The 26,197-nt window shown below is 27.2% G+C and overlaps 1 protein-coding gene across 3 annotated transcripts in view; it reads left to right on the plus strand.

Moving 5' to 3' along the window:
* The window catches only part of LOC129606425 (atypical protein kinase C-like), a 37,905-nt gene extending 12,071 nt beyond the window's left edge, over positions 1-25,834 (plus strand). For 2 of the 3 annotated variants that reach the window (XM_055516753.1, XM_055516754.1), the window contains exon 4: positions 7,305-7,454. In XM_055516753.1, coding sequence (XP_055372728.1) covers positions 7,305-7,324 — 20 coding nt within the window. In that variant the 3' untranslated portion in view covers positions 7,325-7,454. Of the gene's footprint in view, positions 1-7,304; positions 7,455-25,761 lie in introns of those variants that run through there. The other variant, XM_055516755.1, reaches the window with a different exon arrangement.
* Positions 25,835-26,197: the final 363 nt, after the last annotated feature.

Genomic DNA, 26,197 nt, shown 5'->3' on the forward strand with positions numbered 1-26,197 from the left:
ATACAGAGTTTCCGAGTATTAAGTTATAGATATCTTATATAGTCACATAAAAGTTTACGAGGTATTAGCAAGAATCTTTCCTTAATATTTTGAAAATTTAAGTTTGGAGATTTTGGAATAAACTTTGAAAATAAAATTGATTTTTATTTCATAAAAGCATACAAAATTTTTTCAAAAGCGTACAATTTTTAGAAAAATTTTACTGTCTGGAACCCATTTTTTTAACAACGAAAAATGAATTTCTTTGTTTGCTTTGTACAGCTTTCTTTATAGTTTTGTTTTTTTCTTCATACTCATTGTTTCTTATAAAAATTTAAAATAATTACTATCTTGAATATTTTATTGAGGCTTCAAGAGATGAAAAGAGTTGTAATGCGATAGTTTTATCAAATGAATAAATGAAATATTGTCAAAGCGAATACCATACAATTCCGTTACAATTACATTTATCAAAAATATTTTGTTAGAAGAATATTCATAAATAAAATTTTAAAGCTCTTAATTTATGCCTTGGGAAAAAAGTTTATTACTCAGTAATTAATTTTTGCGCTTAACCAATTGCTGCATTGTTATATGATAGCGTTTTGTTTGATGGCTTCGATTTCAAGTGGTGACAGTATTTTGAAAAAATTCAAGTCTTTTATTCTAGTTATCTAATTTTCTTTTCATAGTTTCACAAATCTAATGTTAAAGTATGATAAATTTTTTCGGAAAGTTAGACTCTTCGACCGTTATTTACAACTTCTGTTAATTATACATGCATATAAATACTAAATGTGCGAGTTCTTCGCTACTGTTTTATAACTTCGTTTAATTCTCTAAAAATTGTAAAAAAGAAAATAAAAAAAAGAAAAACCTATTCTATACATATGGAAAAACAAAATTTAATTTTATTGTGACAGTTTTTACAAAGACTCTTCAAAAATGAATTTCTGGCTCGGAAAAATTCATTATACAAATTAAGTTCGGAAAAATTAATTACATAAATAAGCATCCTGATTAAAAATAGGCAGAGTAACGAAACCAAATATATGAAGCTTTTGAACTACTTTTATTATAATATCTTGCTAGAATGACACAAATTATCATCATTTATTAGAACATTGTTGGATTCACAATATTTTCATCAACATCTTATCATCATCGTCATACATTCTATTGTTTGGTGTGTTAACATGATGTTGTAATATTTCTTGAAGGCAAAAGGCATCTTTGTCATCAAAAAGACACAAACAAGCAGAAAGAAAAGCAAGCGAGAAAAGAAAAATTTATGAATATGTAGATGGCAGGATAACAGTCAAGTCTACATAATAAATGTAAATTAAAGGTTATTGCCATCAAAATTTTTGTTTTGTTTTTCGCATCATCATAATTTATTATTCTTTAGAAAAATTTTAACCCCTTAGTTTGATAACTAAATATACTTGTTAATTTAATATTGCACTCCAATTATTGTAATTGAGTGATATACGTAAAAAATTAAAAAAGAACGATAAATACTATTTAGAAAATAGTATTTTTCATTTTACCATTACAATTTTAGAGGAAATGTGTTTATTATATAATTACCACATCTTCTTACTAATACCAGTTCTAATTGTGATGTTCTTGAACAGGTTGACTTTTAATTTTTATTTCTACGATTCTTCAAATTTGTGGAAACTTTAGTTAATATTGCGAATGGACTACAAACTATGAAATTTATATTGCGTCAAAACTTGGGAAGAATAAATTGAAAACTTCTATTCATAACACAAACATTCGAACCCTTTCATTATTCTAATAAATACAATACAGTATTCAAAACAACGTTTAATAATTAATAAGTCAAGAATTATTTTTGAATTACGAGTCTTTTATCCTTTTATATTTGTAATATTGATCATGTTGATACACTTACGTAAAATGATAAAAACCAATTATTATAACGTAAATGTGAAAAAATAATAGTTAAGAAAGATATGTTACATATTATATGTATATATATAAATCCAAATTATCAAGTAGTTCTTTAAAATGACAATAGAAAGTTTAAATCAAGTATGATACAATTAAATTTAATAAAGAAACCACCTCAAATTACCAAAGGGTTAATTTTTTTGCAGCATTATTGCATTTTTGAATAAAAACTTTTCTTTAATATACATACATACACTTATTATTTATACACTTTTTATATACTTTTTATATATATATACCCACATATTACTTTAGATTGACTTTCATTTACTTTGGATGTGTTTGTAATTATGAAACAAGAAATATGTTAGAACTATAGAACATCTTGGAAATTTTTGATTGATAGGACAAAATTTTTCAAGCATTTTAAAGTTAAATAATATTTTGATAAATAGAACTTTTGCTGTGCTAAAAAATTACATACCTTTTTGTTATTTTTTTTTGGCGAACGTAAAATATTTCAACATAATTTAACACAATTTGAAAGCTTTTTTAATTTGTTATGAGCTTAAGAATACTGTCAAATATTTCTGTTTTCGGCTTAAAGAAGAAATTAATGTTGAGTTTAAAACAAATGAATGATGAAATAGCAATATGAGATTTTAGTCAAGAAATTTCAGAAGATAGATCTTGTTTTTTTTCTAAAATGTGTTTAAAATTTCTTCACAAAGTGAAACGTTTAGTCGATAATCTGAGAAAAAATGCAAAAATCCAATTGAAAAAATGAGTAATCTTATTGGAAAAACAAAATTTCCATTAGAAAAACGGAGAATTCTGATTTGAAAGTGAATAATAGGTTAGAAAAAAAAGCGATATACACGATTAAGCTGTTAACCCCAAGGATTTGAATTTAATGATATGAAAAATTTCAAATTATTAATTTTCTTTTTAATTTAACAATGTCGCGTTGTCGACATATTTTGTCACCATATTCTAGTAGCTTTTTCGTGCGACATGCAACGCAAAGATTACATATTCAGTCGATTTGTATTCGATAACTAACATTCATTTTGAAGTTGCTAAAAACATAAGCTGTAAATATTTGAAAAAAAAATTAAAATAAAAAACAATCAATAAAAAATAAATAAAGAAAATTTACGTATCAGTAACATAATGATGTACATAATTTGAATATTTTGAACTTTCTGATTCTTCATTTATTAAATTTTTTATTTTAGTTTTCAGATTCACTATCTGAATCTGAACCAAAAAATCAATATCCGAATTGACGTGTATTCTTTAATTTGACGTGTCAAAAACAGAACATGTAGTTTTTGAAAATAATACAACTTAAATGTTTCGTTTTCAGTAGTTTCGCGCATTTACGTACAGTTTTTAACGTGACAGATAATCGGCATAGTATAATTAATTCACTCTTTTAGCTCAATTTTTCTGAATATTTTGTTTGATATGAGTTTGTCTTACTCAACCAGACTAAAGCATTTGTTCGCCCACCATACAAATGTGTCTAATTAAATGACACATTTGCATATTAAAAATCTTGTCTAAAAAATAAAAATAAGATTTTGCCTGGTGCTTTTCATCATAAGCGAATTAACTTTAGGTTCACTAAAGTTCCATTGAGTTTTACAATATACCGTAGTTTTTTCTTTATATTAAATATTTTAGATTGTTGATATTTTTTGTTCTATTTTGCGGGTATTTTTAATATTGGTTATTATGGAAATATGGTATAGTTAATATTAATTTTTATCTTATATGAAAAACAAAAAAATAAAATACAATATATTATAGTGACCTGACCAGGCTTTAAATTCGAGGCCCTTCAGTCAAATGACTATTGTAATAACCGCTGCACCACTGTTCAGCTTTGGTTTTGATTCACACTAGGTTGAAAAATCCTTTTCTGAGCTGAGACAACACGATTTATCTTTCTTCAAAAAAATTTTTATTTTTGAATCTGCTTTATTTTCACACTGTCTATTAAAAATTAGATTCTTTTTTGTATGTGCACTTAACGGCAAAAGTCCACGTGCGCTTGAAATTTATGTTCTTATAATTTTAAAAAAACGTAAAGTGATTCCAAAATCATATTTTATTGTTAAATTATAAAAGTTCTATGATATTTTTACTGATAGTAATATTTTTATTTATATTATAAAATATTAATAAGCCGAATCATTTCGATTAGAAGAAATTATTGCCGTCATCCATTCTGCATTAATTGAACTATCTTTTTAGTAACTTCTGCATCAATTTTGACCCATTCTTCTCGCAACGCAAGCTTCAGCTTGTTTGATACGTCCCTTATACGAACTCTCCGTCCTAATTCGTCCCAAAAATGTTCTATAAGATGCGTATTTGGTGACTAGGGTGGGGTGTGTAATTGGTTTTTTATGTTAAACATTCTTTAAATATACTTGTTTATTGCTTTATTTTAAATTCTGTTTTCAAATATTCACGTAATCATATCTATTCATCGCACTTTCAATAAAAACCAGGTTTCCCACCCCAGCTTCTGACATGCAGCTTCACACCAAAGGCCACACCAAAATCTTTTAAAATATAAAATTTACTCTCGTCGATAAAAATAACTTCAGACCAGAATTTATTTTGGCATTTTACATGTACTTTGCCAAACTTCAGTCTTTTTATTCAGTTTTTTCATTAATAAAAGGTTCTTTCGACTGTTGTAATCCCTTTTATGTAATACTCTCCTATTGATAGACTCACTGGCTTCTTTCCCCAGTTTTTATTTGTCGCTATATTGCTCTTTCTTCTATCATTAAAAATTTTTGATCTAGCCTACGCCGAGCGTAGTTTTGACGTTAAAATCCCGGTATTATGAAAATTTTTAATAATGGTTTGAACCGTAGATTTACTCTTTTTAGTTATTTTAGCTATTTCGCCTAAAGATTTGCCAACCATATGTTGTTTGACTATCATTTTATCAATATTCAAATTATATGGTTGTTATCAATACGTTCTGCGTTCACCAATTTATAAATATGAAATAAAACTTGTAAAATTCTGTCTGTTAATGATTTATAAATCTATTTCATGATTGAGTAACGGGAAAATGAGTTCGAATTCAAGCGTACGTATACTTTTGCGGTCGACATTTTCATTTTCATTTTAATCATGCTTTGCTAATTTTTGTAGTTGTTATTTTTGGAAAAATAAAGTTGGAGCAAACCAATGGTTTGTATTGTAGCACTTTTCCCTTCAACAAGTGAAAATACTGCTTTTAAAAACAATCTATGTATATTCACCACACTATTAAAATTATTTTCGTTCATAAACGAAACTATTTCTAGGATTGCATATATTTAGGATGAACCATTTATGCAGTCTTTGAAATAAAGCAAAAATTAATATAAACAGGGGTTAACATAATGCTCGATTTTAAGGGTTAATTTTGTGAGTTAAGAAAAATAATTATATTTTTTAATGTCATGGAATTTCCCGTTAGCTTTTTGTGTTTATAGAAATTTGAAAAAGCTTGCGGTTTCGGAAATATAAGGTGTTAAAAATTCAAATTTTACAAATTTCAAAAGGCGATAACTTGAGAGGGGGTGGAGATGGAAAAAAATTTTCTTCAAACGAAATGAAGCATTTATTAGTATCTAAAAGCACCTAGAATTTCAAGGTTCTACAGGCTGGGGTCTAGAAGAAAAACGACATTAAAAATTGGGAAAAAAACAACTTTAGATAACGGTAAATTTGAACGGCCATTTTGTTTTTCTAAAGTTTAACTATAGTATACCGCGCTAGGGGAAGCAAACCGTTGTCTTTCTGCGTGTGCAAAATTTTAAAAATACTTATGATTTCATTGCAACAAATAGTAAAAAAGGCCATTTTTAAGTTTTTGGGGGGGAGATAAGTAAAAATTTTGTTCTACGGAAATAAGTTTCTAGTAAAGATCTATGTACATACAAAATTTCAGCTTTCTATCTTCAAGGGTGTCGAAGTTTTGTAAACAGACACACGGACAGACGGACGGACGTACGGACGGACAGAGTGAAACTAATAAGCACTTTTTTTAAAAAATTTTTTGGAAAAGTGCTAAAAAACTATATGTATGTAAAAATATAAAAACATTATAGTTAAACAATAAAATATGATTTTGGACTTAACTTTACGTTTGTTTAAAATACTTTTAGACAAAAGTAGAGTTTTGCTGTTGTATGTGTATTTGAAATAAAATTTTGAAGGGTATTTTGGAAGCGGGCGATTATTTAAAATTATTCTTTTAGTTCCAACATTGATATTTACCAGAAACGTTCCGTAGAAGAAAATTTTTACGTATCTCTAAAAATTATAGCCCTTCAAAATCCAAAAAACTTCTATCGCGGCATGCTATATTTGAACTAAAATTGCTGTTCCTAAGATCCGATTTTTCCAAATTTTTGATATTTTTTAGATAGCTTTTAGACATTATATTTATTTCATTGAAAGAATTTTTTTTTCTGTATCCACCCCCTTTCAAGTCATCGCCGCTCGAATTTCGAATTTTTGGTATCTTATATTTCTGAAATATAAAAATGCATAATGAAATATACCCGTACGAATTTGCTATCCTATATATGCGAACAAATATGCAATAGATTACTATGGGACAGACTATGACTTTAAGTTGTCATATTACGATATTAATTTATGCCAAATTTCAGTTTTGTGTTTCCAATATTTTCTAAGATATAGTCAAACTACTACTGAAGTTGTATGGCAGCTACCAGAAAGAGCTAAGCAATTTCAACGAATTTTATCAAACACATTGACCTTACTAATATATTCGTTTGTGTCGAATTTCAATATTATAGCTTTTATAGTTTCTAAGATGTAGCCAAATAATTTTTGAAGTTGTATGGCAGCTACCAGAAAGGAACAAGCAATTTCAACGACTTTTATCAAACACATGGGCTCTACTAATATATTTGTGCAAAATTTCAATACCAAATCTTTTATAGTTTCTGAGACATCGTCAAATAAATTTTGAAGTTGTGTTGCAGGCTTCTGACATTTAATATAATAAATCATTTGTGAAAATTTGGTGAACTTAGCTTAATTAGTTTTTGAGTTACCATTGGACGGACGGACGGACAGATAAAGTTAAATCGACTCAGTACTCGACGCTGATCAAAAACATACACTTGAGTCTATATCTAAGGCCATTATTTCTTAGCGTTACAAACGTTTAGGCGAATTTAGTATACCCTTCGAACATACGTTCGTACGGGTATAAGCTAACGGTAAATACCATGTCAAAAGTTAATTATTTTTCTTAACTCACGCAATTAACCTTCAACTTTTATTTTTATGTTAACGCCTCTTTCAATTTTTTTTTCGTTTTTTAAATATTGGATATATCGTTCATCCTAAAGGTATGCAATCTGTGAAATAAATTCGTATATGAATGAACGCAGTTGGTAATGTATAGCTAGATCGTTTTTAAAAGCCCACCACTTGATCAAAGGAAACTTAAATATAATTTTTTTTTTTAAATCGGTTCTCTATTTTGAAGAAATTCATTCCCGGTGAAAACTTGGTATTTGAAATTTGGTGCAATCAATAGTTGGTTATAGTTGGATAAACAAGGTTGTTGTATAGTGTACGACTGGTAAATATTATCAACTTCAAGAATTTTCAAAATTTAATTTTGTAGTCAGAAAAAAACGAAAAATAACATCAAAGGAGTTTAAACCGTTTCATAAACATGTTTATTATTCAAAATTATAAAGACTTGTATTTTATGCATATTTTGACTCCAAATTAATTATTTTCAAAATTATCATTAAAATCTATTTTTTTTTTAATTCTTATCAAAAACAAAAACAATTATTTTAAGGACTATATTAAATAAAATGTAAATACAAAATAAAAGCTGAGTAAAGGAATCATCCTTTTCTTTGCATAATAAAAACAATAAAGAATAATAAATAAAACAATATTTGCCTGTCATGAACATATAAAAACGTTTTTAAATCACACCAACCTGATAACAAGAATTCTGCGCAATTAATATACAGGGTGCTATTCATTTATTCACATTTACATCACCTACTGTATATAACCAAAGGTTTTAAAAATACAAAGATGTACTAACAAGATAAATTTCTGTTTAAAAAAATAATTCTGGGATACCAAACATTGACAGAACATAAGTACAGTTTAAGTTTTTGGGTTTTTTTTATTATTTTTACTCTCTTTCTTTAATTTTTTCTTATTTTTTAACAATTTTTTTTTGGTTCTGTTTCTTTGACTTTTTTGCATTAAATTATACACATATTTAGGGCACATAGAAGATACACATATATACACATCTTTATTCTCAAGACGTAATACACAATTTGCTAATCCATACATACGGTGTATTCAAAGTTGGTCATTATACATTTTGTTCAGAAATATATTTTATATTAGGTATTTTCGAATAAATTAGAAATGTTAATGGTGATTTAAGATGTTTGGAAAATAAAATAGGATTAAATACAAAATATAAAATTGTTTTATTTTATTTTTAAATAACAAAATGAAATTTCATGTCCTTACAAATTAGAATAATGAATCATAGGTATCAAATCAGGTTTTAGGTAATTTATTCTGTTTTTTAGCTAAAATAAAAATAGTGAATACATACATACATAAAAATAATTGTTTTTGAAAAAAAAAATTTTGAATTCACTTTTTTTATTAACTACATAGCATTTTTCTTAAAACTAATAAAATGCTTTATTGTTAATTCGTTCTTTGGAAAAATAAACGTAGGTATAGCATTTGCGTTCTCCTTTTCTCGTTGACTACTGTTTCTTATAGAAATGCAATCTTCGACGCTACATCTTCAGGTCATTTCTATTTATATAAAAGTAATCAAATATATTATTATATTTTATTTAAATATGCATACAATAAAAACTTCCAACAATACACCGAATTTTACTAATTTATTGAGTCATTTTTTCTTTTTAAATAAACTTTAGTACCAAATTCACCTTTATACTGTTTTATAATAAATATTATGAAGGAAAGACAAAATTTAATTAATATAAATTATAAATTTTCATTTTATTTAATAAAACAAGAAATTACTATAATTGTTCACTAAATTTAAATTTAAATTAAATTTTAAACAACAAATACAATTATTTTACCGCTTAGCGAACCCGGAATTATTTTTTATGAACTGTTACTGAATGACGAAAGACTTAAAAAGTAACAATGTGTCTAATTCAAAATTTCGCTCCACATTTTGAAAAATTAAAAAATTTGTTATTATCAAAAAATCAGTTCAATGCTTTTAATTGTTGATTTCTCTTATAATATACGAAAATAAAAATAAAAAATATTAAGGAAACGAAAAATGATCTAAGTACTTTTTCAGTAGTTGTTTTCAAAATAAAAAAATATTTTAATAGAAAATAAATTGAGGAAAAACATGCGAATTAAATCGAAGTTGACCCGATTGAAGCAGTTCGGAATTATTTTTTAAGGCGGTGGCCTTTTAATTATTAAAAGGGTAGTGCCATAATACTTAATTATAATTACTTCTAATTATAATATAAACAAGTAAAAATGTTTCAGGCGATCTTAACCGACTCAGATAACATAAGAATCTAATTAAAAACCAGTTTTTCACCTCCCTCCTCAAATGAACCTAATTACAAAAGCGGAGGCTTCTTTTTCATTGTAACCTTATGTACATATCTAAAGTTTTAAATCTACATTTTTGAAAAAAAATATCAACTAAAATTTTGAACGCTTTCTGATACAAAAATTTTTTTGATATTACCTAAAACATTATTTAATTTCTTAAGAAGAATTAAAATATATCCTGTCCTGTTATAGTCGCGTGTTCTATTTTTTTTACCATTTCGTTTCAAATGAAACATGGCAAAAGCTATGGGGAGTTATTTTTTAAAACTTATTATTAATAAATTTAAAATTGAGCACATGAATAGGGAATTTGGATTACACTAAAAGATTCCTTAAAATTGAAAAGAAGTGTTTAAAAGATATTTTCTTAATAATCTGTAACACTTTTTCTAAACTAAACAATATATTGTGTATACACATTACGTATTTGAACGTGTTGAATATTTAGCCAAGTCCTCGCCGTCAGCCGTGGTAGGGTCTCTTTTGAAACCTTAATAGATAACCCTTCCGCATTTGTTTTATTGCGTTCGTTTTATTCTATATGCTTATTAACCCAAGCCAGGTTTCGCTACTGCTGTTCCCCTTGGATCAAGGACAAACCAGGAAGCCATTCTTGATTAAACGCTATATTTTGGACTCGTATCACAAGCATGCATGTTGTGTGTATTTCTGCTCCCCTCCCACTGGGCAATGAAGAAATGTTTGTGGATAATTGTATTTGAATATTTGAAACTCGTCAACCATTCCTTTTTTTTATTCCTCATATTTTTCTGTTAATATAAATGATTAATTTTCCACCTAATGCACATCTAAAAAACTAATTTTCTACATCTTTTTTTATAATTTATTTTATTTTTAGATTTTTGTATCACAGTAAATGGTATGATTACATTTTTAAATTAATGAGTGAACTGTCCTGTACAATAAGCATATTGATTTTAAATTTAATTTATTGAAAATAAACAGAAAGAACGTAAGCATGGATGTGACCAAAAGTTTTTTTTTTTCGACGAACCTAATTGAAAGTATTAACTTTTAATTTTCAGTCAATTTATTCAGGACAGAAAATTTTTTATTCACATATTTTGATACAGTATTTCAATTAGTAATAAAAATTTTGTTTTTCATGGTTGTTAGAATTGTTTCCTAAAATTAATAATGTTTGACATGAAATAAATTTAATTTAAGAAAAAATTCTTTCTTTCAGATAATATTTAAATTTTAAAGGCAATTGTACGTTTTCAGTCAATCAAATTAATCCCTCTAAATCTAGTCGATTGAAAACTTTTCCTTAGGAAGCTGACCTTGACGGTTTACTTAGAAGCGACTTAAACATAACTTCGATCTTCATATAGGTCACTTAAATGCACATCGACTTAAACATAAACCGCTGTTTGTTCCAAACATGTTTTCATAATTGATGTTTGTCATAGATGACAGAATTCAAAGCACATTCTACTTAACACTTCATGATTGTAATACTAGGGTTCTTTGAGATTCAATAAAATGTGTTTTATAAAATGCATTTTTATACAAAATCAAACCATTTTTGCTTTTAATAATTTTACATATGTACTTATTTTAAAATCATATTTTTTGAGCAAAAGTTAACTTCAAAAGATTTCTCTTAAGTAAAAAAGATTCTGAATATTTTTTATGGATTACTGCTTCGAGATTAAGCATTGAAAAATATCCATACACGTCATAAGTATTTTTTACAAAATTATATTTTTTATAATAATAAGGCATAAACCTAAAACAATTTAATCAATATCTTAATATATTTGTATTAACTTAATTCAGGTCTATAATCAAGTAAAATTGGATTCAATAGGACTGCTTGTTACTTTATTCTTTCTTTAAAAATTTTCGTCCTAATTTTAAAAGTTTAGAAACATTTGAAACTCATATTCATAAAATAAGATGGTTCAATAAGACCAAGCTCGACCTTATAATAAAAAGAAAATATTTTATTCTTCTATGCAATATGTTTTGCATATTAAATATCCCACAGTTTATCAAACCATTTTTACCATTTATGATAAATTTACATACTTTACATAAATTTTCCCGCATTTAGGTAAAAATTATTTTAGTTTTTCCTTTTCCTTACCCACCATGTATATGAATTACTTTTTATTACTTGTGTATATGAAAATTTATTGACAAATACAATGTCGAAGACGTATTAAGTATGGAAATTGGAAATCATTATTTTTTTCTAATATTTGTATGAGAAGGAAAATAATCGAGCATTTTTCGTTATTTTGTTGTTTTTCTATTATGAGACACTTTCTACATGATATATTGCACATTTTTTTCCTTTTTAAACTTTTAATGTCCTTATATTTGTATTTTATAAGAAGGTGTTGTACTATACGGAAAATAAAATTATAATATTCTGATCACAATTTTCCCTAGAGAATAACATTCGATTTGTTTCTGTTTTTGGAATCCTTTTATTCTTTTTTGTTTTGCTTTTTGTGCTTTTTGTATAGTTGTTTGTTTCTGAGTGGCATATAAATACTTTAAAGTAGACATGTAAAACCTATCAGGATAATAAAGTAAAAAGCTTAAGATCATCTAGGAATACTAAATGAATTGAAGGATGAGAAATATATAAGAGGCAAAAATAAAAAAAAACGAGAAAAAAAATAGAGTTGACCTTGTCAACTCTGTGATACCCGTACGAATTTGTTATCCTATGTGTGAATAACTAATGTGCCATAACGAACTATGGGGCAGACTATGACTTTAAGTTGCCGTATTACCATATTAATTTATGTAAAATTTCAGTACTATGTGTTTTTCCAAATTCCGGTTGTGCCAAACTACTATTGAAGTTGTATGGCAGCTACCAGAAAAAGCCAAGAAATTTTAGCGAATTTTATCAAGCACATCGGCCCTACTAATATATTCACTTGTGTGAAATCTCAATATCACAGCTTTTATAGTTTCTGAGTTATAGCCAAATAACTTTTGAAGTTGTATGGCAGGTACCAGAAGGAGCCACGTAATTTCAACGACTTTTATCAGACACGTTGGCCCTATTAATATATTCGTTTGTGTGAAATTTCAACACCACAACTTTTATAGTTTCTGAGATATAGCCAAATAACTTTTGAAGTTGTATGGCAGGTACCGGAAGGAGCCAAGTAATTTCAACGACTTTTACCAGACACATCGGCCCTACTAATATATTCACTTGTGTGAAATCTCAATATCACAGCTTTTATAGTTTCTGAGATATAGCCAAATAACTTTTGAAGTTGTATGGCAGGTACCAGAAGGAGCCAAGTTATTTCAACGACTTTTATGGGGCATATTGGCCCTACTAATATATTCATTTGTGTGAAATTTCAATACCACAGCTTTTATAGTTTCTGAGGTATAGCCAAATAAATTTTGAAGTTGTATGGCAGCTACCCGAACCGGTACCCCGATCATGTCCAATTTAAATAGGGTTCTGGCACTTACTACAATAAATCATTTGTGAAAATTTGGTGAACTTAGCTCAATTAGTTTTTGAGTTATCGTTGGGACGGACGGACGGACGGACGGACGGACGGACGGACGGACAGACAAAGCTAAATCAACTCAGAATTTGACGCTGATCAAAAACATACACTTGAGTCTATATCTAACACCGTTATTTCTTAGCGTTACAAACGGTAAGGCAAATTTAGTATACCCTTCGAACATACGTTCGTACGGGTATAAACAAGAAAAAAATATAGGATCCGTTTGAAAAATGACAATATAAAAAAACCATAATAAAATTATAAGAGGAAGAAAATGTAAATAAGATAATTTGAAATAAAAAATATTTTCTAAATAAATTTTTAAGTTTAAAATTGGAAGAATTTCCGTGAATGCGTGTAATATATGTTTGGGCATAACTTTTCTCTGATACACTCCTTATATCGATTTTAAAATCAATCGGTTATTTGACTTTCAAAAAATGCTTCATACAGTTTTTTTAAATAAAGTTTTAATCTTTTTCCGTGTCTTGTTGTAGTTAAAATTTAATTTTCAATGAGCTAAATGTTCCTTAACTTTATTAATTTACACGTTACCATAATCGAAAGTCATTGCATTTGATTTTTGTGATATCAACAGGGTGATGTAAAAATTGAACGTTAAGTTTCCAATAATTTCGGTAATAAATAGAACAGTTCAATTAAGAAATAGATAATTAAAACAATTGTTAAAAAAAAACCATTAAGTTTTTTTTTTAAAAGATAAATATATTTTATTACAAATTTTTATGATTTGCAATGGTCGTTCTGATAGATTGCTTCAAATTTCTAATGAAATTTTAGAACAAATTAAATAGAGTTGACGTACAATTATCAATTCTGAAACTGAATGATCATTTTATATCGGTAAGAAAATTGAATTTAAAATGAGGTTGGTTCAAACCTATGATTTGTAATGTAGTACATTTTCTTCAACAAGTGAAAATACTGCTTTTAAAAACAATGCAGCTATGTACTCCACTACTGTAATTACTTTTAATAATACACGAATATATTTCAAAAACTGTATACCTTTAGGATAAGCATTATGTGCAACCTTTGAAATAAAAAAGAAACATTAAACAAGGCGTAACATAATGCTCGAATAATGTTACGCCTTGTTTATGTTTATGGGTTATTTGCGTGAGTTAAAAAAAATAATTATATTTTTTGATGGCATGGTATTTACTGTTAGCTTCCTGCATTCATAGAAATTAGAAAAAAAATTTATATGGAAAATATGAAATGCCAAAAATTCAAAGTTAGCTCTGACTCCTATTGCATAAAATAAGTTTAATGCACAATAAATATTCTAAAAGTGACTTCCCCTGGTCACAGGGGTTGCATCTGAACTTCCACAGACTGTGTGATGCGCGTTCACTTCGCTTCCAATGATGAGACTAAGAGATCGTGCCTTCTCCACCAGGTCTTTCATGTTTGACTGTGGGAGTTCTTGTAGGTTATCATAAGGCAGAAATGTTAATGCCCGGTATGACACCCTACTCCAAATTCTTAGGCCGATTGCTGTCAAGTTCTCATTGCGGTTAAGATGTAACATAAAAACACTTTAATTTCTTTAACTAATCATGCATGGTTTAACCTTTCCGCCACTATTGCTATAGAAGAGCCTGCAATAGCCACAGATCCGACTGTAACCCAAGACTAATGGTTCAGGGTTATGTCTTCTTCGTTTCCTTACAAACGGTGAAACAGCGCAGCATGACTGCTTACGTTAACCTCCCACTAACGTTACCCACCAAGTTTGTTACAAGTTCATATTATTACAACTACATAAAAGATTACAATATGTATTCTTTAACTTTTCTTGTGGAAAAACAACAAATTGTTTCTCTTATCGTTTCTTCCTTTTTATAGGATTTCAGATATATATATACATTTTTCCCATATTGTAATAAAGTATATGTTTTCTAATCGAAAATAACTACTTAGTGCTTTAAAGCAAGCCATGAGGAGTAAACAGTCGATTTTAAGACTAAATAAAGTTGGGTTTATTATATAGCACTATTCCGTTCACCAAGTGAAAATACTGCTTTTAAAAACAATCTATGTATCTGCTTCATTATTAAAATTACTTTCATTCATATACTATATGATACTATATGATACATCATACATAATATATTAAAAAATTGCATACATTTAGGATGAGCAATTTGTGAAATAAAATGAAAATAAAATTTAAAGAGGCGGGAACATAATGTTCGAATTCAACGGTTAATAATGTGAGTTAAGAAAAGCAATTATATTTTTTAATGATATGAGATCTACCGTTAGCTTCCTACTTTTGTAGATATTTCGAAAACCTGGCAGTTTCTATAAAGTTTTAAAAATTCAAATTTTACAGGAGGTGGCGAAAAATTTTCTTCTAACGAAGTGAACTATTTATTAGGGTCTGAACCGCTAAAATCCTATAACCTGAGGTCTAGAAAAAAGCGATATGAAAAATGAATGGAAAAAACGGATTTCAGATAACGGTAAATTTTAGTTGTAGAAAAAGCCAGCCACTTTTCTGCGTTTGCTATATTATAAAAATGCTTATGTTTTGGGGGGCTTTAACTTTTAAAGGGGGGAGATAAAAGAAAATTATTTTGTACGGAAATGAAGTTTCTAGTGAAGATTTACGTACATATGAAATTTCTATCTTACAGTGTAGAAGTTTAGTAAGCAGGTCCACGGACGAACGAACATGCGAACGGACGGGCACAGTGAAACTAAAAATCACTTTTTGAAAAATTTTTTGGAAAAATGCTAAAAGTATCTTTATTTTAAGTGCTAATATTTATCTTATTGTTATAAACTAAATGCTTTACTGCGTATCACACATACTTATTTTAGAGTTAAAAAAATGTTATTTAAAAAATCGAAAAAAATAAAATAGATTTTTGTGTTCTGGAAAACATTTCTATATGTATCTAATCTGAGTATTCAATGGGACTAATTTACAATTGATTTAACTGTCAATTTATTTGTGCATTAAAAGTTTTGTTTAGGTATATGCGTATAACTACTTTTGCAGTAGTTTTCTTATCAGCGAGTGTTATTCAAAGATACCTTCAGGGCTCTTAATTCAATATCTTCAATGCTTCAATTCGGATGAAAAAAATATTGGTAACATCAGAATTTTTCAAACTTAAAGTAACCACGTATGTATATAAATAGCTTAATTTTTCAATTCCTGATTACAGCTTGGTACATTTTTATTACTAAAAGACAAAATAAAATTATAATAAATTGTAAAAATTAATAAAAAATTGTAAATAATTTCATATAATTCTGTTGATTTCAAAAGCATCTAATTTTAAAAATTTCAAACTTCAAGCTGAAAACACTTTTGGTTAAGTTCAAAACTTGTTTTTGTGAAATTGATTGGAAGGCACGTTAGTTTACTATTCAAAGCTCTCCCTTTTAACTATAGTAAACTTTATCTTATTCAAAGTAAAAATTCCCTTAAATATTTCTTTGGCGTTTTTTGAAGAAAGATTTTTCTCTAATCTATTAAGTCGAATTTCATAAGCCTATTCACTAAATATTATTTTAGGTTATTTGGGACATTATATAATTTTTCCATTTTAAATTGAATTTTAACAATATTTCAATATAAATTGTTTTACCTTTTATTTAATTTTGTATTCAATTATAAAATAAATTTTATATTTATAATCAATTTTTTAACAGTAATTGCAAAAAAAATGTAGATTTTCATTTTTATTCATAAAATATGCATTTTGAGATAATATTTTTTTGCATTAAAATTCAAAACAGAAATGTTACTTTCTATACTGTTCGTTTCACTGTTATATAGCCTTTATTTTATTCAATCGGGGCAATCTCTTGACAATTAAATTTCCATAAGTCCACCCACATGAGGTCAAAAGTACACCCACATGAGGGCAATATCTTTATTTATAGTCGTTTGTTTGTTGTCAAATACTCTATCTTAAAGAAATTCAGTTATTAAAGCTTGAACTTATCATTGTTGAAATATGAAAATGTAACTGATGTGTCCTGAAAATTTAAGAATTTATTTCTTAATGTTAAAAAAAACATTATACAAAAACATGTTAGAGTAAGAATTTAAATGAACGGAAAAGAGTAAAACAAGTAAATCTGAAAAAAGTTGTTGAAGAACAGCATTAGAGTAGTAGAACTAATTGAAATGAAATTGTCAAAGATTACGTAACTTAACAGACAATTCATTTTTGGGTATTTACAGATGTACCATTTCTGTAAGATATAAATTTCTCTCCCATTTTTTGTAAATAGGTTAGAAATATATTCATTTCTCTATAAATCGCCTTTGGACTTTATTTCGATTGCATTATTTAAAATATATTGAACCTCCGACGTCGCAAGTCTGTATTTATCAATGAAAATGGTTTTTTTAACTTAAACATAATAAAAATGGAAATTAAAAATAAACTGGAAAGTTTCCATTTTCATTTCCATTTTTAATCATAACAAATATTCAAATTTCTAAATAAAGAAGCTGCAACTAAGATTGGATAACCCGTATTAGTAATCAAATATTCTTCCTTGTTATCGAAGAACATGTCTTTTAGGCAAACAATAAAAATAAAACATTTATATATGTATGTATGCATATCATGTGGGTATATTTTTATATGCATGTAATTTGTATCCATTTGTATATTTGTGTTTGTATGTGACATATTTACGAACGTCGTATTTAATAAATATTTTATTTTTATATATTATATACATCAGAATAAAAATAAATCCATAATGTATTTGAAGTTTAGTATAAATTCTAAAAATTTATTCTATTCACGGTAAAGTCGTTTTTAAAAGCATTAGAATAAACGAAACGCGTTGTTACGAGAAAAAAAATAATAATGTCAATTTTATGTTTCTAATAATTGTTTTTCTTTTTTTTTCTTTATTGAAATGCAAATAGAATTGTCATTTTGTTTTAAAACAAAAAAAAAATATACATTATGTAAATAAAAATAAATAAAACGAGAAAAAATAGAGTTGACCATGTCAACTCTGTGATATCCGTACGAATTACTATGGCAGCTTTCACAAGTGCTCATGAGATCTCAACAACTTTCAATGAATATAGCTACCATTTTACCATATTTTATTTTTTTAGTACTATAGGTTGACCAGTTTTTAAGATATAGCAAAATAATTTTTGACTATAGTTGTATGGCAGCTACCAGAAGAAGTCAAGCAATTTCAATGATTTTTATCTAATATAATGGGCTCAATAAATTTGTGCGAAATTTCATTATTATAACTATTATAATTTCTGAGATCCAAACAAATATTAAAGTTGTATGGCAGCTACCTGAACCAGTACTTCGATCATATCCAATTTAAAAAGAGTTCTGGCATTTACTCTGGTGAAAATTTGGTGATATCAGCTCAATTGGTTTTTGAGTAACGTTGAGATGGATGAACAGACAAAGCTATATCGACTTAGAATTGGACGCTGATCAAAAACATATACTTGAGTCTATATCTCAGACCATTATTTCTTAGCGTTACAAACGGTAAAGGAAATTTGGTATAACCTTCGAACATACGTTCCCTCGGGTATTAAAAGAAAATTGAAATTTGTTTTTTTTTTTTAATTTCTTAATTTGCAAGAACTTTAGTTTTTAATCGCTTTTATGTTTGACCATGTTGATTTGCAAAATTCAATACTTTTAAATTTAAAAGACTAGAGCTTTTAAATTTCCCTGATCACAACTCAAACATTTTTCAATAAGTTTCAATACTCATCTCATATATGTATCGAATGCCAAACGTGTTGGTGTGTAGAGTCGTTAATGATTTCAGGAATTTAATTAAAAGGACGCACGAATTTAAAATTGTCTACAAGCAAAATAACAAATATACACTAGGGTTACCATTCGCACACTTTTAAGTGTAAATGTTTAATTTCCCTCATCTTGCACTTTCTTTAAACTCTTAACACTCTTACTTTTTTCCAAAAAGAAATTTTTGTATTATTTTTTTTAAAAAATAAACTTTTTTACACTTTTTTGATAAAAGAAAGAGAATCCTTCATTTAAGGTCTCTGTTAAAAAAAATTGTGCTTGTAGTTTGTAGTCAAAGACTTGACAGTAAGAAGCAAATAGAACATTTTGCCTTATGAACAATGAACAATGGTCTGACGACCGGAATAGATTAATACCATTAAAAATTTGATGTTTGTAATGTATAACTTTAATATTATAACAATGTTAAGAATATATAAAACATGATGAATCTATCTTTAAAACCGGCTACATTATCTAAATCTAGCTAAAGTACCAAACAAAAGTATATGTATGTTATATTTGATTCATTAGTAGTATTCATTTTTAATAGTCTCTTATGGCTTTTGTGAAATTTTAAGAAAAAGGAAAAAATTCTAACAATAGGAAAATAGAATAGAAAAAGAGAAAACAAGTAAAAATGTTTCAGTCTGTATAGACCGATTGAATTATACCCTGCATCTTTCGTCGTTATAAAGCAATTACTCGAACCTGTGAAACCATTCTATAGAAACTTCAGAAATATGTTTGACCTATAGTTGGACACACGATTGCCAAGTTTCATGATTCTGACTTTATTATTTTTCCAAATATTTAAAATAAGCTTTTAGACTTGTATGGGAGCTACTCAAACCTGTAAAAGAATTCAACCAAAACTTGAGAAATGAATCTGATCTTAAATTCGACACACAACTGCCAAGTTTCATGAATCTGAATTTATTATTTTTCCAAATATTTAAAATTAGCTGCTGGAGTTATTTTGGGCAGCCGCCCGAACCGGTGCAGCTATCCCATTAAAATTTTTAGAGCATGTGTAGAATATAATTGGAAACATGTATACAAAATTTTATATTTATACCTTTATTAGTTTTTGATTTAAAATAAATTCTTTGAGTTGTATGGCAGCTAACCGAACCAGTTGTCCGAATTAGTCCAGTTACAATAGAGTTCGTTCTTGGCACAAAAGAAAAGACTTGTGAAAGTTTGGTGTCGATTGTATTATTCGTTTTTGAGAGAATTTTAATGAGATAGCTGCACCGGTTCGGGTGGCTGCCATACAACTCCAAAAGCAAATTTTTTATATTCGACAAAATAATAAAGTGAGATTCATGAAACTTGGTAGTCGTGTGTCCAATTATATATAGGTCAAAGATATTTCTGAAGTTTTGGTGAAATTGCTTGATAGGTTCGAGTAGCTCCCATATAAGTCCAAAAGCTTACTTTAAATATTTGAAAAAATAAAAAAGTTAGATTCACGAAACTTGGCAGTTGTGTGTCCAATTATAGATCAGATATATTTCTGAAGTTTTAGTGGAATTGCTTGGCAGGTTCGGGTACCTGCCATACAACTCCAAAAGCTAATTTTAAATATTTGGAAAAATAATAAAGACAGATTCATGAAACTTGGCAGTTGTGTGTCCAATTATAGGTCAAAGATATTTCTGAAGTTTTGATTGAATTGCTCTACAGCTACGAGTAGCTCCCATACAAGTCCAAAAGTTTAAATATTTGGAAAAATAAAGTCAGCTTCATGAAACTTGGGAGTTGTGTGTCCAGTTATAAATCAGACATATCCGTGAAATTTCTATAGAATGGTTTCACAGGTTTGAGTAATTGCTATACAACAACGAAAGGTGCAGGGTATAATCAATCGATTTATACCGACTGAAACGTTTTTACTTGTTTTTTAATTCGCTATATGACCGTACACTTTTTTCATTAGGAGCGTCCACTTTTTAAAAAAACGATATGGGAAACCTACTACGTAGTTTTATAAGATCTCTTCAAAGATCATTACGCCAAATTACAACATTCGATGACTTAATTTTGTAGGTCTTTAAAAATCTTTTTTTGAGTTTGGAGTTGCTCAGACCCGATTTTCAAAAATGTTCCTGAACAAAAGTTGTTAAACCCTTTTCGAAACGTTAATAGGACTTGCAAACAGAGACGTTCATATTACTTCGATGGCTTCAAGCATAAATTATTCATAGTTTAAAATAATTTAGTTTCCTCGTAATACAATTTTGAAGCCGTATGTATAATAGTGTTTGTTTTGCAAAGTAGAACTAAATACGCCATAGTCAATAATGTTTTTTTTTACAAATTAATAACTTAATTTATCTATTCAAAAATTTGCATTTTTTTCGTTAAGGTATGTTTGTATGGATTGGTATACATATACAAATATTTATTAATTTGTGTTCTGTTGTTGCCATTATAAGCATTTATTAAGACTCCAAAAAACAAACAAACCAACATCTTCACATAATTATTTTTTGTTTTCATCTTACAATTGTTAAAATTCGTATCACATAAAAGTTTTCTATTAAATATGTTTATTATAAATAAACTCAGTCAATATAATTATAACATACATACCCACATTTTGTTTTGTACCACCCAATTTAAATGTAAATTTATGAAATAATGTGGAAGCAAGAAGAGCAACCCTACATTTTCGTATGTTTTAATATTTATAATTTTTGTATTTCCAGAAAAATAAAATTTGCTTATGGAGTTTGTATAACAGTAGTATAAGAAAATATTGAACGAATAAAAAAACTTTTGTTTTATCCACTTTTGAAAAAAGCAAAGTTTAAACTTTATTTGTTTACTTTTTTTTTATCAAAACTTTTTGAAATCAAAAATAAACAAATATTGTACAATAAAAGAAATAAAAACAAAAAAAAAATCTTTTTTGCGGAATTGATTTTTGGTTACAAACAAAATCATATTGAAATTTGAAATTTAAATATATCTTATACATACATACATTTCATCGGTCATATATCTACACACATATACAAATTAAAGTTGTATTAATGTTGTTTTAAGTTGAGTAAAATTTTAGGGAAATTTAATATTTCGTTGTTGATTAACTAAAAATTTTTAGTTCATGTTAATGAAAGTTTTTATTATTCACATTATAAATGTAAGTTGATCTTTGAAAATTGTATGAAAAGGATGAAAGTCAACACAATATTTTGGTTTTAAGCTTTTTTTCGGTTTCTGCAAAAATGGATACCTTAATTTGTCACTACCTTGCGGTCATTTGGAAATTTTAAAAAAGTCTAGACTCTGGAGTACTTATATCATTGTTTGACTTAATTTTATAGTGCTCGGATGAAATTCTTAAAAATTATATTTTCTTAATTATAATTCTAAAATTTATTACTAGAATGTTACAATCATGTAAATAAAAAAAACAAAAGTATTCCTGTATTAATTATAATTAAAATTTTTAAGCCATATGGTGGTTTTAGCGCTTTTTTAAAAAAATAATTTCACCTTGTCGTTCAGTGGATATGTTTGCATCTTTACATAATTTCTACCGTTAAAGTTTTCCGTTAACAAAATTTACCGTTATCCAAAATCTGTTTTTTCTAATTTTTGATATCGTTTTCCTTCTATACTTCCGGCTTTCGTAGTGAAATTTTTAGCTGCTTTTGGATACTAATAAATAGCTTATTTCGTTAGAAGAAAAAAAGAAAATCCCCCCCCCCCCCCCCCCTCCCTTAATTTATCGCTTCTCAAAATTTGTAAAAACTGGATTTTTGGCTCCTTATACCTTATTTCAGAAACTGCAAGATTTTCAAAATTTTAATAAATTAAAAAAATATAATTATTTAACTCAAGAAATTAACCCATAAACTCGAGGATTATGTTAACGCCTCTTTAAATCTTTTTTCCTCCTCCTAAATGTATGTAATTTGCAAAATTTTTCCGTATGCGAATTAAAGAAATTTTAATATTGTTAAACATAGCTAGATTGTTTGTAATAGCACTATTTTCAGTTGTTGGGGGGGGGGGGGGGGGGGGAAATTACTACATTAGAAACCATTTGTTTGACCCTGACTAAAATGTTAAAACCCTTTCTTTTGTGAATGTATGTGTTAAAACTGTGAATATATTTATTATGCTTTAAATCATTATACATTTATTTAATTTATTGCACATTTTTGAATCATTTTTTCATTTCTTGAATCATTTCATCTTGTCTATACAATAAGTAGGTTATGTGATGGCAACAAATTTTGCATATCGAGTTTTCGGTGGGAAAGCACTTCTCCATGGTAGAGAAGTGTAAATAAACTATTTTTAGCAACCTGTCAGTCTGCCGGTGTGTGCGTTGACGCGTGTATATTTTGATGAAATTTTATACGTTAGTTTATTTCGACTATGGCAAACATTGATCAACTTTTGGGATAGATCAGCGAAAACTCCTAACTTTTGGAAGAAATCAGGCGTCAGCAACTGGACGTTTACTACAGGCCAAATACACATTTTTGCGTATATAAAGAGAAATAATCAATCGATTTCATTGAAATTTAATATTTAAATTCGAATTGATTAATATTTAAATCAAATTTAAATTAAAACGAATTGATGACATTTCTTGAAATTTGATATTTGAGTTCAAAATGCATTTCTATATTCTTCTGTACACTTTCACTAAACTAGGCAATATACATTGCGGCCCGTTATGTGCTGACCACATCAGATTTTTTTTTTATTATGTTATAAAAAAAAATGCTATTCAAAATTTCCTAGTTCTCAAATGACGTAAAATTTGCAAAAATAGTTCCTAGTAAAAAAAGATTAACTAGGATTTAACACCACATTCTAGTCGAATTTGGTTTAGAGAGTAGGTCAGACATATTCGTAAAGTTTCTATAAAATGATTTCACAGGTTTGCGTAATTGCTATGTAACAATGAAATGTGTAGGGTATAATTCAATCGGTTTATATGGACTGAAACGTTTTTACTTGTTTTTAATAATTGCCAAAAACACCCCGATACATACTTTTATAGTATATGGACAAATCTTGTCGAATATTTGAGACCTTTTGTCAAAAATGATCTTTATTGTCATGTTGTTTTGAAAGTTATTTCTGCTTAAAAGAGGATAACAAAAAGAAAAGAATCTTTTTGATTGAGATTTTTGATTAAAATTTCGACGGTTATTAAATTTTTTCTTAAGTCCCATTTATTTATGCCAAAAATGCTTACAAATTTGCTAAGATACATTACTTATACATTTATTGATTTTTCTTTTAAATTAATAAATACATATAGGGATCGCTTATGTACAGTCTTGAGTTATTCAAATTTTCCTACAATTTCTTTTTTATATTTCTATGTTTTTAAAAATATTAAGAATAAAAATAATGTAGCACTTATATTTAAAGCAATGGAAAAAATATTTTTACATCTATTTTAGAAATTTGCGATGTTTTCCGTTTCAGCAAGCTAATCGAAGTCATATTATAATATTTGCATACTAAATTTTTAGAGCAACTGATAAACTTGAGGTTAAATAAAAATTCTATAGTTACTTAATTTTAGCTGTTACCTTACGTAAAGACTACTGGTTTAGCTATACTAAGATAAAAAAAATGGAAAGAAAATAGATGTAGACTGATTGCACGACACGATTTATAAGAATAAAATTGTATTTTTTTTTTTTAATTAAAGTAACTTTTCTAATCGTTTTTATTGAGAATAAGAGACAAGTTTTCAATTAAATTTTTGTGCACGAAAGAACACTTTTTGCTTTTTTGGTATTTTTAAAGTGCATTTTAATATTTTATTTAGTTGAGTATTTTAATGACTGTGGAAAATATTCCAAAATAATTGATATTTTCTTTTTTAAAACAAGCTCTCATACTACGTATAAGAAAGTGCTTATACTACGTGTAAGAAATATTTTTTATTTTTTTAAATAACGAAACAAAAGTATAATTGTTTTTTCGTACGTTTAGGATAAGTAATTGAAAACTTAATGTTGAAATTTTGGGATTTCAATTTTTAACGGATATAATCATGGAAATATGTAAATTTAAGTAATGTATAAGTAATATGCAAATAAGAAATAATTTTATTAAAAATTGAAAAGGAATTGAAAATTAGAGTTATTTGAATTCCAAAAAAAAACTAATGTTGACTAATGAAGAAAAATGGTTCTAACAAAAATGATCCTAGAAATACATGTAAGAATAACATAGTTCTAATGGTCACTCTAATTTTGTCTTTGATCATAATATCAAAAAAGAGTAACATCAAATTTCCCATTTTGCCTCAGGAAATGAGTCTCTCAGTTTCGAATTGTCGTTCAGTCCTCTAATTCATTTGCACCTCTGATCTTTTTAAATTTAGCAAAGGGTAAATTTTCGCTTCCCTATTTTTGCTTACAAATAATAAAATTTATGCTTATTATTTATAATACATTTAACTTTATTGAACTTTAAACAGCGAACAGTAGCCGCGTTAAAGGAAAATGTGCTACTTTACAAACAAGGACCACTTTTTTACATTAATATATTTTGAGTAAATGCCCACATATAATTTTTCAATTCACAATTTCATTGTGAACAGAAGAATTATATGTGGCCAGTGCAGAACAATACAAAAAGGACAAAATAATATAATAGAATTTTTATTTGAAATATCAATTGATTATTTAAAATCAGTTACGAGTCTCATTATAAAATCCTTTGTTATTTTGTCATTTTAAATATTAGAGTAGAAAGACTATCAAAACATAATTTTTTAAACTTTAATTTCAATCTACTTGATTTTTAATTAAATTGTAAATTATGTTTCTATTATTATCTAAATAAATCTGAAATTGAAATCTTTCCAGGTCAGTTATTTTTATGATTATATTTGATGTCGGATTGATTTGATGTGGAATTCACCACGTTATAATGTTAACAACTCAATGCTATTATGCAAAAATTTTCATTTAGCAAATTTTTAATAAAAATCATGCTTGTTGAAAAGGAATTTATTTTTGATAATTTTGTTTCGGCGTTTAAATCACTAATGATTTTGGTTTGTATAGTTTTAATCGTACATTTCTGTAGTCAATTCTGTAGTTAATAAACATTTTTAATAAAAAAATTCGGAATTTTTAGTTTTTTACAGCCTAATCGTGTATTTCGCTTTTTAATCTGATTTTTGATTTACTTTCAAATCATATTTCTTTTTTTAATCGATGTTTAATTTTTTTATTAAGATTGAAAATATTTACGTTTTATTTTTGCATTTTCTTTTTTAATTGTTAACTGAATTGAACC

Source organism: Condylostylus longicornis, unplaced genomic scaffold, assembly GCF_029603195.1.
Source record: "Condylostylus longicornis isolate FDR11 unplaced genomic scaffold, ASM2960319v2 ptg000018l, whole genome shotgun sequence".
Classification (NCBI taxonomy): Eukaryota; Metazoa; Arthropoda; class Insecta; order Diptera; family Dolichopodidae; genus Condylostylus; species Condylostylus longicornis.